General features: G+C 36.0%; 1 protein-coding gene across 1 annotated transcript in view; it reads right to left on the minus strand.

The window, feature by feature from the left end:
- Positions 1–14,168, minus strand: part of Spag17 (sperm associated antigen 17) — a 239,361-nt gene that overhangs the window by 134,791 nt on the left and 90,402 nt on the right. Inside the window, exons 7-10 of the mRNA XM_063256315.1 lie at positions 7,142–7,323; positions 4,371–4,532; positions 3,162–3,234; positions 2,837–2,949 (exon numbers count right to left, since the gene is read on the minus strand). Of these exons, the coding sequence (XP_063112385.1) occupies positions 2,837–2,949; positions 3,162–3,234; positions 4,371–4,532; positions 7,142–7,323 (530 nt within the window). The remainder of the gene's footprint in view (positions 1–2,836; positions 2,950–3,161; positions 3,235–4,370; positions 4,533–7,141; positions 7,324–14,168) is intronic.

A 14,168-nucleotide genomic window follows, 5' to 3' on the forward strand; every position in this document is an offset into this window, starting at 1 on the left:
GCATTGGGTATTTTGTCTCAGCAACAAGAAAAAAGCAACCAAGACACTATTCATTTATTTAACAAATATGTGTTCAGTCCCTACTCTGTATTAGCTATGATTGCTGTGTGCCAAGGATCCAGCAATGAGCAAGACTACATCAAGTTCCAGCTTGCATGAAATTCACACTCTGATAGGAAAAATCCAACAAACAAAACTATTATAATAAGTTAAAAATAGCTGTTGAGAATAAAATAAAGCGGTATAACACACAGTTTTGCATACATGGTATGCAATTTGTTTGAATCAGGTGGATAGAGAAGGCTTGTGTGAGGAAAGCCACGCCCACTGGAGACTGAATCCTAGGAGTTTACATAGACATGTAGGTGGAACACAAACTACCAAGGCAGAGAAGTTGGAGCAAAAAGTTCCAGAAGAATTAAGTAATATATTTGCCCAAACCCCCAGAAGACTATATGGGGTACTTCAAGAATTCTGAATGTGACTGGGAAATAATATAAAATTCCTTTAGTTAATGAAGATGTTTAGAAGGAAACAAAACCATCTCTAGTGGAATGGTTTGGATGTGGTTTGTCCCTCATGGATTTATATGCTGGAGGCTTGGGTTTCAGTGTGTGGTGGTGCTGAGATGGTGAGACTTTTTAGAGGTAGACGTCAGATCCTTTCCTTTGAAGGAGTTAAGGTAATTATTATGGGAACTGTAGTTAGTTTTTGTGAAAGAGTTGTTATAAAAAGAACCAATCTTTCCTGGCTCTCACTCTGGCTTCCATCACATTATGTGGTCACTTCCTCTTACACATTCTATAGTTATGATGCTATTTACCATGATATAACCCAATTAAGGAAACCCTCACCAGAGATTGCAACAACGGGGCTGTTTGATTTTGGACTTTTGCGTCTGAAACAGTGAGCTAAATGAACTTTTCTTTATAAATGTAATCAGCTTTGGGCATTTTGTTATAAAGCAGAAAATGGACTAATACACCTAGATATATACTTGTTTTAATTATATTTTTGTTACTGGGTTAAAGCACCTGATGCTTTAACCCAGGAGAAAAGATTTATTATTTTGGTTTGCAGTTTGTGAAGTTTCAGTACATAGTCTGTTAGTTCTATGGGAGAATCATGGCAAAAAGTTATGGTGGATCAAAGCTGCTCACTTCGTGGTGGCTGGGAAGAAGGGTGAGAGAGAGATGTATCTTTCAAAAGTGCTTCTCTCCCTCCCCTCAGTGATTACACTTCCTCCAATCAGGCTCCACTTTCTAACAGCACATTCACCTCATTGGCTTAGTCAGTTCATGATTACAGCAGCCCCATGATCCAATCATCTTGCTAGGAATCTCTTAATCCAGTCAAGTTGACAATTAAGCTGACAATTAACTGTCCTAGATGTTATGCATTATAAAGAGAAAACTTTGATAGCTACAAAGAAAACATTGATTTTAGATCTATGTTCGATTACTTACTACTAATATTGGAAGGAAGAGAAAAACTGAGCAATGCTATTGCAATTCTTTTCCACACATATTGAGACTAGGTTTAAAAGTCATTCCTGTTGCTTACTATTTGAAGAAGCAACGTAACTTGATTATGCCTCAATTTTCTTATCTGGAAAGTGCGCGATAAGAATAGTTCTTACTTGACAGAATTGTTTTGAAGATTAAATGAGTGAATACTTTGGAAATGTGTGGAACAGTCGGTCCCTGCTGTCTATAAGGACCATTTATAGGCTAGTCATATGAAAAATAAATTCTTTTCAAATATACATAGATCATTCATAAGAATTGACCACGAGCATGAGGTCACACAAGAAGACTGAGGAAATGTCAACATTCAGACAATGTTTACTGGCACTATAATGAAGTAAAATTAGAAATCAGTAATATATAGTAGACATTAATTCACAAGTAAAATAAGTGATAAGGGATTCAGAACTCAATACTCTGAAACATCAGGATGCAACCAAACAAACATTCCAAAGGAAATGTAGACTTTAAGTAAAGCAAATAAACAATGAAGGATACTTTTAATTAAAATGAAATGCAAAATAAATCCAAAGAGAGTAGAAAGAAGGAAGCAACAATAAGTAAATTAGTAAAAAATCAAAGAGCTGATGAATAAAACAGTGTTTCTTTGAATAGACTACACTGACAACCATGACCAAAATAAGAGAGGCCATAGATAAATAACATCAGTCATGAGAAAGGAGACATAACCAACCAGAAGTTGTTTTGTTGTGATCATTCTGTACGGGGAAATTGGAACAATGAACTCCCCCGTGGTCCTGGCTTGTACCGTGGCACTTCTTTTGACTTTCATGTCTTTTTTATCCTGTTGTTTGAGACCTCACTTTCCTTTTCTCCATCAGTGTTTTCATCAGGCAATTAACACATCATTATGATTTAAGTGAATAAAATTAAGTATTATACAAAACATTGTATCTCTTGAAAATCCAAAAGATTGTATTTATACCAATGACAAGAAATAGCCTTACAAGTAGAAAAACCTAATTAAATCTTTAAGCACAACAAATATTAAAGAGAAAGACTCCTCACCAACCCACTCACCTGTCCATATTCTCCTCCTCTTCGATTAAAACAACACTAGATATATTTTTAGTGATATGTTCTACCAAAACTTTGGGGAATATAAAATGAATTCTTAAAAAAATAGAATGAGCTTTTCCACATTCAACTAAAACATGCTAATTTTTACAAATGAGGATGTATTCAGGTATTATGAGTATCATTTTAAAATAGTGTTAAAAAGTAGAGGCAAAGAGAAATGAAGAAACTTCCTTAAAGATACAACCTGGTATAAGCCTGAGTCTACTCACCTGTTCTAAAATACAGTGCAGTATCAGGGGCACGGAAATGAATTCCTCTGGAATTGGGTTCAGCAGATCATTATAGTATCTCATGTCTACTTCAGATGTGATGATGAAAGTCACTATAAAATACAGAAAATAACATTGCCCAGTTAAACATATTCTCCATTTCTCCTTTCAAAATCTCATGCAGAGTTGCAAATTATGACTATGCACTAACAAATGTAGCAACCTAGCTGGAGAGGATCTAAAAGGAATATAGAGGGCAGTCATTATACTTCCTTAAAGGGCCAGCTCATGATGTTACTCCTCTAGCAGCCGACTACATACATGCCTGGTGGTGGAACTTGTGGCTCTTCAGACTGTGGTTTTTTCTTTCCAGACCCTGGAACAGCTTGTTGTGAAGCCTAAAAGAGTAACAATTCAAAATAAACACAACTGAGATAGCCATCTGAGAGGTGCTGATATGATTAGATACAACAAGACTCTGACTATAATTACGTTCACACCACAGAATCATTTTCTAGTGAGATCAGAGGAAAGGAGTTTTGTCTGTGGGAGGAAGCAAACTATGCATGTAGGTGCTATTCAGTTTTTTCTAACATTGCCTACTGAGCAAATTAAGAGAAGAAAGTACAGAGATGGTGCATGGAGTCTCAAGCGTTTCTTTTTTCCCTGAATGATGCTGAGTCACGTCATTCGCCCAGAACAGTCTTTTGGTGGTTTCCCAGTGCACTCAGGATACAACCCAACAAGCTCATTAACTCAGCACCAAGGGGAGCACTCCTGATCTGCCTCCTTCCTATGCAGTTTCCAGTCATATTGCTGCTCTCCCTTTTGCACAGGAAGCCTGGGAACTCTAACTTCCTTCACCATGATCTTGGCTTGTGCCATATCTGTCTTTGATTTCCACATCTTTGTGTATCTCCGTCCCTTTTGTGAGAATATCATCATGCTCCTTTTCTCCATCAAGTTTTCTATCAGTTCAAACTGAGCCTTTGTGATATCACTAACCCTAGGAGTATTCTTCTGATTCCTCTCTCTGTACCCTATGTCTCCCCCAATTAGTTGAGGTACTATTTTTTAAACTGGTTTTTCGGTAGTCTGAGCTGTGTGCTTTCATAATATTCATTATGCTACACTGAAACAATTGACTAACTTCCTCTTTAAAAATTTCCCTCGCTGAGGAGGAATGAGCCTTCACTGCTGTGTGGTCAGTATCTCTCACAGTCCAAGCACATAGTGTACAATGACTACTTTATCACAAAGTCCCACTTTGTTCTATGTGTTATTCCTTGCACCATGTGCTGACAGATGTGTTTCATCCTTACTTTTGCAGGCATTAGATAGCTACAAAGCTTCATAAGTATCCCACCTCGTAACCCTCCACTAGGGTCCTTTTCCTAGTTCCCACCCTCATGAATTCAAGTTCAGCACTCAGTATTATTTCAGTACAAGTATGTATGTAACATTTTTAGCTTGTGCTTTAAAAGTTTGAAAATTAAGTTCAGTTCATCATTTGACCTATTAAAGACATACCTACCTCCGAAATCTGTATGGTTTCTAAGATAATTTTCTCATTAACCACCTGTGGGACATTAATAAGCTGCATGCTTTCCAAATAATGCTGGTGTTGCCTTTTCCAATCCAAGGTGTCATACATCAAACAGGCAATATTTTCAAAAATATTAGTGCCCAAATGAAGCTACAAATGAGAGAATTAATGACAATGTTATTAGTTTCAGATTATTGGGAATAGATGCACTATTTGTGTCTCTCTTAACAGCTAAGCCTGTCAAATTTTTATAGGAAAGCAAATTCTGAACAACTGGATTCCAGCTGTGGTGACTGAGTCTTTGTCTGTGAGCCTTGCTTACTGTTCTTGTTCATCACAATTCAGACTGTTCCCTTCACAGGTCCTTATGGATGCCTAGAATTGAAAATGTCCAATCATTGTCATTGAAAATGGTTAATCAGAGAAAACGTAACCATTAGCTTCTGCAGCATGGCCTATATTTTTTATATATCAGTTCCTAAAACATATTAGGCCATTTTGACTTAGTCAAACACAAACAGAAAATGGCTTCTTGTCTGGCTATGAAGGAGCAAAACAATCTCTTGCCAAGCTTCAAGTATCATCCACACAGGAACACTGCTATGTTCACTATATTCTTCCTTGTTTACCTCCCTCCCTTTTTCCATGTGCCTCTGGCACATTTAGTAAAGGACACTAGGAAATTCCATTAGATTATTGTTTCTTTTATACCTGAAGGTTTTATGAGCTGACAAGCAAGCATAGATCAGATGCATTTATTACTTAAGCTTTCACTTCCAGAAGTAGGAAAACATAGTGGTTACCGGTCTAGGCTCATCCCATATTTGAGTGGAAGAGGTAAGGCAGAAGGAGAGGACTTCTTGTGGGGTCAGGGAATCATGGTCTGGCAGAAGTCTAGAGAAGTACATAGCTCTGCCATCCTAGCACAGCTGTCCATCTGGCTTCACAATGCACAGGTTAAGACTGAGGGTTTTTAAGTTAAGCTTTAATCTGATATTCTTTGCCTAAATCCTGGTATACTAATACATTTCTAGAAAATAGCCCAATGTTTAGCTTAACTTAGTTAATTCATCTTAAAATCAAACAGCTGGTGTTATACTAGAGATCATCAAATTATTTCAGCAATCAGGGTTTAACTTGAGATGTTGCAGGTGCTTACATGAGAAATTAGCAAGTCTTGGTGGGTATTTGTTTGCTGTAAAGCTTTTGATACCTTGGTAAAGCAGGAATACAGCCTGCTTGTTTGCCAAAGGTTGCAAGTAATTTCCATCCACAGAGGAGGAAGGACTCTTGGCTGGCTTTTACTCTGGATACAAGGTCATTATCAACTTAAACTCAATGTATGAACACTATATGTATTTGGTCTATTGTTACTACTAGTAGATTTATCATTTTTTTTGTTTAAGTTTAAAATGAACTTTGATCCTCAGTATTCAATTCAATGGCTTTGGAGACCCTCCTTTTCCATTGTCCCCAATGGTGGGACCTTCAATCCACAAACTTGACTGAGCTCTAAAAGATTACTGCAGTTGGACCCAGACCAAAGCCCTGGTAAATTAGCAGGTAGGAGATCAGTAGGATCAAGTGGGCAGTGCAGCCCCAACTGACTCTCTCTAAAGAGAGTTGAACACTTTCAGATTATATTACTTGCATGGCCAGATAGACATATGAGACATTAATCGTGTCAACCTGAAATCAGCTGTGTGCCACCATACCTCCTATTTCAAGTGAGCTAGTATAAATATGAAATATTTTTTCCTCAACTTTAATCAGCATTTAAATTCTTCTATGTTTTGAAGAAAAGTATTGCCACTATGTCTTTCATTACAAGAGAACGATGAATCTAATGAGTAGAAAATCATGGTCACTGGATAAGAAGCAGGATGCCAGGGACGATGCCTGCAAGTGCAGGCTACGGTGTTCACCTCTGTGCTCCAGTGATATCTCAGAATGGATTTGATTTTGGGCTGAACAGATTTTGTCTTTTCTCATCACGTGATGGAGAGTAGAGAACTTGCACAGAAGAAAGCTTTTGCTAGTTTTCTGAATTCACTATATTTCCCAGCATCTCATTTCTTCTTTTTTCAAATGAATAGGAAACGTAAAGAGTGTGCTTAACCTAACTCAGTATGTGGATATACGGCATCTTAGCTGCTGTCTCTGTTTCATGGTTTTAACATTTCTTCTCTGCCAGCTCCTCAGTAAATGTTCCCAGGAAATGTCTCTTAGTTGTTGGGCTAGGGTTAAGTAATCTGTTAAACATACAGCACGCTGGCCAAATCTACTAAAAAATAAGATTTTGGCAATAAAAGCAAGAACTTAGAATGACAACACTTAAACTAACATCCAGGGAGAGACAGAGAGAAAGAGAGAGAGAGACAGACAGACAGACAGAGACAGAGAGATAGAAACAGAGAGACAGAGACCGAGAGAGGAGAGAGAGACACAGAGAAAGAGAGAGAATATAAGATTTTACTATTTCCTCAGTTAATATATATTGAGATTCTGATTACTGGCTCAACATTGTTGAGGCATGAAACAAAGCCATGCGTTATTTAAAAGAATCACTGTTATTTATCTTCATTTGCTCTATCTTACCCTTTTCCATTAATTCATATAAGAGCTATGGAATCAGACCATAACCATGACTGGGTTTTGTGATCAGTGCTCAGTAAGCATCTGTGGCATAAATGGATGAGGTAAAAGGACTACAGTATCACATGTTGAAACTAGGTATTCTCACTAACGAATGTACTGACCATTGTCTCATTGTCTGACCAGTCAGGTGGAAAATCAGCTGCTTTGACCATGTATTCAAGCCGAGCAACATCAAAGAGATTTGTTTCGGGTTTCTCATTATTCAGGATTGGGTCCAAGTATTTCCAGAAAATTTCAAGGTCTTTTATGGCACTCTCTTTCTTCAAGGTTTCAGCTTCTTTATCTAATAATAGCAATACGTTTTACTACAAAATTAAAGTATTGAATTTCCACTAAAATCAGACATAGTGAGTCACAATCAGAGTAAGAAATGTTTGTACAATACCAGAAAATGCAAAAAACCCCCAACAAATATAATCATTATGTACTGCAAACCTACACTAAGAAAATAAAAAAATGTAAATTTAAAGATTTCTTGAAACTGAACAGTACAATTTTGAAATCAAAAGATGTTACTTGTAAGGTTCATATTAAATGTAAATTTATCCTGCCACTTCATTTAAATATTGAGGCCCAGAATGATTATGAAAAGGTCATACATTTTGGGAGCTAAATATACTCAAGATTTCTATCACTCTTAAGTTGCATCGATATAAGACCAGTTTTTTTTTTTCTAAAAGGCCTTTTGACTATATTTTATTTCTTCTCACAAGGCTAAAAGTAATCTGGATCAATGATTTATGCTTCAGTTAAGTTTTGATCATGTTAAATAGCACTGTTTTCTTTGGGCATTTGTATACTGATTATAAAATAATAAAATATTCACACTTATACTTAAGAATTTATTCTTTTTTTACTTTTTAATTTTAAAGATATTAAGACAAAAGAGGACAGAACAAAGCAGATCAGAACAGAACAATGGAAGTAACACAGCACTTCCAACAAGACAACCAGATATTAACAGTAGCTACCATAATGTCTTTCTTTGAAATAGTTGAGCATACCTTCACATACCATAGTATCAAACATAATAAAATAGTATAAAACCATTCAAGATAATGAAAGTATTACAGGGCATTCAGAATCAAGTACCAGAAACTGAACAATGGCTACTATATTATCGTATTTTCCATAGAAAATTTGTTTCTACTATCACACATATTAATATCCAATAAGACACAACGTGGTAGAACCGATGGAAATAGAACAAAAGCATGGCAAGACTTCAAAGCAAGATGATATTAAATCAGCAATGGCTGCCATAATGTCTTGTTTTCTTGAAAATAGCTGTTCATACCATCACACATAAAAAGATCAAACAAAACAGAATAAAACCATTCCAACTTATGAAAGAAATCATTATAAGGCTTCAAAGCAATGTAATAGGGGAATTGTGATTACCACAAAATCTTATATAACCTTACCATTTCTTACACTAGGGAGACTATATGTTATTTATACATGTGAGTTTGATTTATTTCACTTATAAGTATGGTCTCAACTTGTATCCGTTTATTCATAAATATCTCTATGTGATCATTCTTCATAGCTGAGTAGTACCACCACTTTTTTATCCATTCCTCAGTTGATGGACACTTAGGTTGTTTCCAAGACTTGGCTATTACAAATTGTGCTGCTATAAACATGGATGCACATATATCACTGTTTATGGTGTTTTCAGTTCCTCTGGGAATATGCCTAGAAGTGGAATAGCTGAGTCAAATGGGACTTCCAATCCCAGCTTTTTGAGGAATCTCCAGACTGACCTCCACAGTGGTTGTACCAATCTAAACTCCCACCAACAGTGCAGGAGAGTTCCTTTTTCCCTACAGCCTCTCCAGGATTTGTTGTTGGTAGTTTTCCTGATCCTGGCCATTCTTTCTAGATTGAGATGAAATCTCAGTGTAGTTTTAATTTGCATTTCTCTAATGAGTAACGGTGATGAACATTTTTTCATGTATTTATTTGCTATTTGGATTTCTTCATCTGAGAAGTGTGTATTCATCTCAAATGCCCATTTTTGGATTGGGTGTTTGAATTTTGGGGGTCTGACTTTTAAAAAATTCTTTATATGTTTTAGACAGAAGTCTTTTGTCTGAGGGATAGTTCATTAAGACTTGTTTCCCAGTTTGTGGGTTTTCTTTACATTATGCTGGAGATTTCTTTTGACATGCAGAAAATTTTTAATAAGTCACGATCCCAGTAATTGATTCTGGGAAGTATTTCCTGTGTGGTTTGATTCCTGTTCATTAATTCTCTACATACCCTTATGACTTCAAGATTTTTACCTACTTTGTTTTTCAACAGATTTAGTGTTTCTATATTAATATTTAGATTTTTGATCCATTTAGATTTTAGTTTAGTACATGGTGATAGGCATGGGTCTAGTTTTAGTTTTTGGCATATGGAGAGTCAGTTTTTCCAGCACCATTTATTAAAGAGACTGTTGTTCTTCTACTAAACATATTTGGCCCCTTTATCAAATATGAGGTGGCTGATCATGTTTGTAGTTGTAGTTGTATTTTCTAACCTATTGCATTGATCTTTAGATCTGTTTTATTCCGGTACCATGTTGATTTTATTACAGTAGCTTCGTAGTATAACTTCAAGTCAGGGATTGTGATCCTCCTGCCTTGTCTTTGCTGCTTAGAATTGCCTTTGGTAGGTCTCTTCTGGGTTGAGATGAATTTTAGGAGTGATTTATCTAGGTTTATGAGGTATGTTGATCGTATGTTCATTGGGATTGCATTGAATCCATATAAGAGTTTTAGGAGAATAGCCATTTTGACAATAATTATTCTTCCTATCCATGAACAAGTGATGTCTTTCCATTTTCTGAGATCCTCTTTGATTTCTTTTTTCAGGGTATTATAATTTTCCCTGTATAGATCTTTTACTTCTTCCATGAGATTAATTCCTAAGTATTTCATTTTTTTAGATGCAAGTGTGAAGTGTGTGACTTCTCTTATTTCTCTCTCTGTGATTTTGTTATTAGTGGCTACTGATTTTTGAGTATTGACTTTGTATCCAGCTACATTGCTGAATTTATTTATTCTATCTAGGAATCTTTCAATGGAGTTTGTGGGTCATTTATGTAGAGTATCATGTCATCTGAAAATAATAATACTTTAACTTCCTCTTTTCCTATCTTTACCCCTTTTATTTCTCTCTTGTCTAATTCCTTTGGCTAGTATTTTCTTTACTATGTTGAATAGGAGCAGTTATAAGGGACATCCTTGTCTTGTGCCTGATTTTAAGGTAAAGGCTTTCAGTTTTTGGCCATTTAATATGATGCTGGCTTTTGGTTTGTCGTAGATGGCCTTTATCATATTGAAGTAAAGACCATCAATTCCAAATTTCTGTATGGTTCTCATCATGAATGAGTGTTGGGCCTTATCAAAAGCTTTTTCTGCATCTATAGAAATGATCAAGTGATTCTTAACTTTGGATCTATTGATATGATGGATTATATTTATTGACTTACGTATGTTGAACCATCCTTGCATGCCTGGGATGAATCCCACTTTGTCGTGGTGTATAATCCTGATGATTTGCCGCATCCTGTTTGCTAATATTTTATTGAGAACTTTTGCATCTATGTTCATTAGGGAGATTGGCCTGTAGTTCTCTTTTTTAGTTGGGTTTTTCTCATGTTTTGGTACTAGACTAATATTTGCTTCCAGGAATGACTTAGGAAGAATTGCTTCTTTTTTGATTTCATTGGAGAGTTTGAGGAGTATTGGCATTAAGTCTTTTTTGTAGAATTCCGCAGTGAATCCGTCTGGGCCTGGGTTCTTGTTTGTAGGTAAGGAGTTAATTACATTTTCAATTTCATTAATAGAAATTTGGTTATTCAGCAGTTTTATATCATCTTGACCCAGCTTTGGTACTTCATATGTTTCTAGGAATCTGTCCATTTCTTCTGTGTTATTGAACCTATGAGAGTAGAGGTTTTGAACAGGTGTTGATGATCTTCTGTATTTCCACAGAATCTGTAGTGATTTCACCTTTTTCATTCCTTAGTGCATGAATTTGAGTTTTTTCTTTCCTTTTTAAAAATAAGATTGGCTAGGGGCTTATCAGTTTTATTTATTCTTTCAAATAACCAACTCTTTGATTCATTGACTTTTTGGATTGTTTTCTTAGTCTCTATTGCATTAATTTCTTTTCTGATTTTTATAATTTCCTCCCTTCTTTTGGCTTTGGGCTTGAATTGCTCTTCTTTTTCTAGCTGTTTGAGGTACAGCATCAGGTTGTTTATTTATGTTCAGTCTGTTTTCATAATGTGGGAACTCAGTGCAATAAATTTTTCTCTGAGGACCACTTTCATTGCATCCCACAGATTCCACTAAGTTGTATCTGTATTTTCGTTTGCTTGTATGTATTGTTTAATTTCTTCTTTAATTTCCTCTGTGTCTCACTGATTGCTCGAGAGTGTATTATTCAATTTCCATGTGTTTTTTTTCAGTTTCTTTTATCATTAATTTCTAGTTTCATGACACTATGATCCAATAACATGCATGGGATAATTTTAATTCTTTTTCATTTACTGAAATACATTCTGTGGGCTAATATATGGTCTATTTTAGAGAATGTCTCATGTACTGCTGAGAAGATGTATATTCTGTTGTTTCTGTGTGGAACACTCTATATATGTCTATCAAGTCCATTTGTTTACAAGTGTGATTCAGTTCTGTTATTTCTTTGCTGGTTTTCTGTCTGGTTGATCTTTCCCTTTGTGTTAATGGTGTTTTAAGGTCTCCTGTTAGAATTGTGTTATTGCTTATTTGATCGTTCACTTCTGTTAATACTTGCTTTGCACAGCTGGGTGCTCCTGAACTTGCTACATATATATTTAAGATTTTTATCTCTCCCTCTTGAAGTTTTCCCCTAACTAGTATATATTGACCTTCTTTATCTCTTTGGATCATTCTTGGTTTGAAGTTCACATTGTCTGCAAACAGCATAGCTACCCCTGCTTTTTAGGGCATTCCTGATGCATGAAGTATTGTTTTCAGTGTATGAATTTCCTTTTGGGTTAGATGGGTTTCTTGTAGACAGCATATGCTTGGATGTTGTTTCTTGAACCATTCTGCCTGTCTGTTTCTTTTAATTGGTGAATTGAGACCATTTACATTAATGATTATAACTGATATGTATTGGTTTATTGTTGACCTGTTATCTTACTGCTGTTGTGTCTTTACCTTTCCATTCTGTTTAATTGTCTGCCTTGCTTAACGTTTTTTTTTTTTTTTCCCAATGTGTCTCTAGAATGTCTTTCAGTATTCTTTGCAGGTTGATTTGGTGATCACGAAGTTCTTCAGCTGTTCTTTGTCATGGAAGTATCTTTTTCTCCATCCATTTTGAAGGACAGTTTTTCAGGGTGCCTAAGTGTACGTTGGAAGTCATTTTCCTTTAGGATGAGAAATACTTAAGTCCATGTTCTTCTTAACTTCATTATGTTGAGAAGTCTGCTGTGATTCTGATAGGTTTTCCTGTATAGGTGTCTTTTCTCTCTAATAGCTTTCAATATTCTATTCTTCTGTTAGATTTCTGGGATGGTAATTATTATACTTCTGGGTATAGTTTTAATTTGGTCATGGCTATTTGTAAATAAACTTCTGTCAGTAGCCTCTTGATCATTTGTATTGTTCCCTTCTTTTTCAATTATCCTTATCAATCTTATGTTGTTTATCTTTGCATCATCTTGCAGATGTTGAATTGTTATTTCCTGATTCCTTGTTATTTTTAAAAGATCTTTCCTTTCCTGTTCACTAGCTGCAGTCTTGTCTTTGAGGTCTGAAATTCTATCTTCATCTTCGTTGAGGCAGATTTGACAACTCTGAATGGAATTTTTGATTTCCTATATATCTCTTTGAATCTGCTTCATGTATTCTGTTTGTTTCTTATAATGTTCATCCAGGTAGCCTATTTTTTTGGCACTGTTCCTCTAGTTTTCTTAACTGTGTCTTTTTTAGATGTGTTCAGCATTTCTTTCATTACTTTTATCATTTCTTCGTTTACCTGGGAAATTATTTCTAATTTGAAATTTTTTATAGATTCCCAGAGTTGCTTCAGTTGCTATTATTTCAAGTGTATGGCTTACATTTTCTTCTATGTACATAGCCCCTAAGCTTTCTTTGGATGGGTTGGAGGTTTAAGATTGCATTCATCATTTTCCTATATTTCTGTGTTTCGAGTGTTGTTTCAAAGCCTTCCCTCCTACCCCCTCAGTGCCTGGGACTGAATGGTGGTTTCTAGCATCATTTAGTCAGGCTTCCAGGACCTCCTGTGCCATCTCAGGTGTTCCAGGAAGCTGAGCGGGCCTCTAACCACTGTGGATCATGGTCCAAAGCTCTCCTCGGGCTAGTGCTGATGGGCTGGAACTCACCTCACGTGACCTCAGCTCCCCTGATTGAATGAAGGTCACTCGGTGTGGTCTAGTGGAGCCCCAGAAACCTCTGGAGTCTAATCCAGTGTGTCTGGAAGCTGGGCGGGCACTTAACCTTTGGAAGTGATGATCTTAAACTCTTCCCAGGCCTGTGCTGTTGTGCTGGAATTCATCTCATGGGGCATCAGCTCCTCTTGAGATAAGATCACTGGGCATGGCCCAGTTTAGGCCTGTGAGACCTGCAGAGTCTAGTCCCGTGTGCCTGGAAGTTGGTCGGACACTTAACTGCTGGGAGCAATGATTTTAAACTCTTCCCAGGCTGTGCCAATGTGCTCAGAATTTATTCTTATTATATCTAGAACTAATAGTTGTTGCAATACTAAAATATTATTTTAAAGACTATTTTGTATTAATTTATTGCTAATTAAATATTTGTATAAAGACCATTTTACTTATGTCACATTTGTTATTGGCTTCACTAGTAAATCATTTAATATAACTATTCTTTGAGATACTGAGGAATAGTCTGGGTGTGAATCTCAATTCTTTTACATAATAGCTTCTTTTGGTCTGAGAGTTATTTGTGGAACAATAGAAACAATAAAACATATTTGCTAGGCATGTTGTGAAAACTAAACGAGTCAATGTATTTAAAGCCTTTAGCCATGTGTCTTGCCCAAGACATGTGCCTAGTAAATGGTATTATTATCAGGGATAGTGATTTCTTTTTAAAAAAT

Source organism: Cavia porcellus, unplaced genomic scaffold (assembly GCF_034190915.1).
Source record: "Cavia porcellus strain 051 isolate PalLab524CR breed Dunkin Hartley unplaced genomic scaffold, mCavPor4.1 scaffold_1, whole genome shotgun sequence".
Taxonomy (NCBI): Eukaryota; Metazoa; Chordata; class Mammalia; order Rodentia; family Caviidae; genus Cavia; species Cavia porcellus.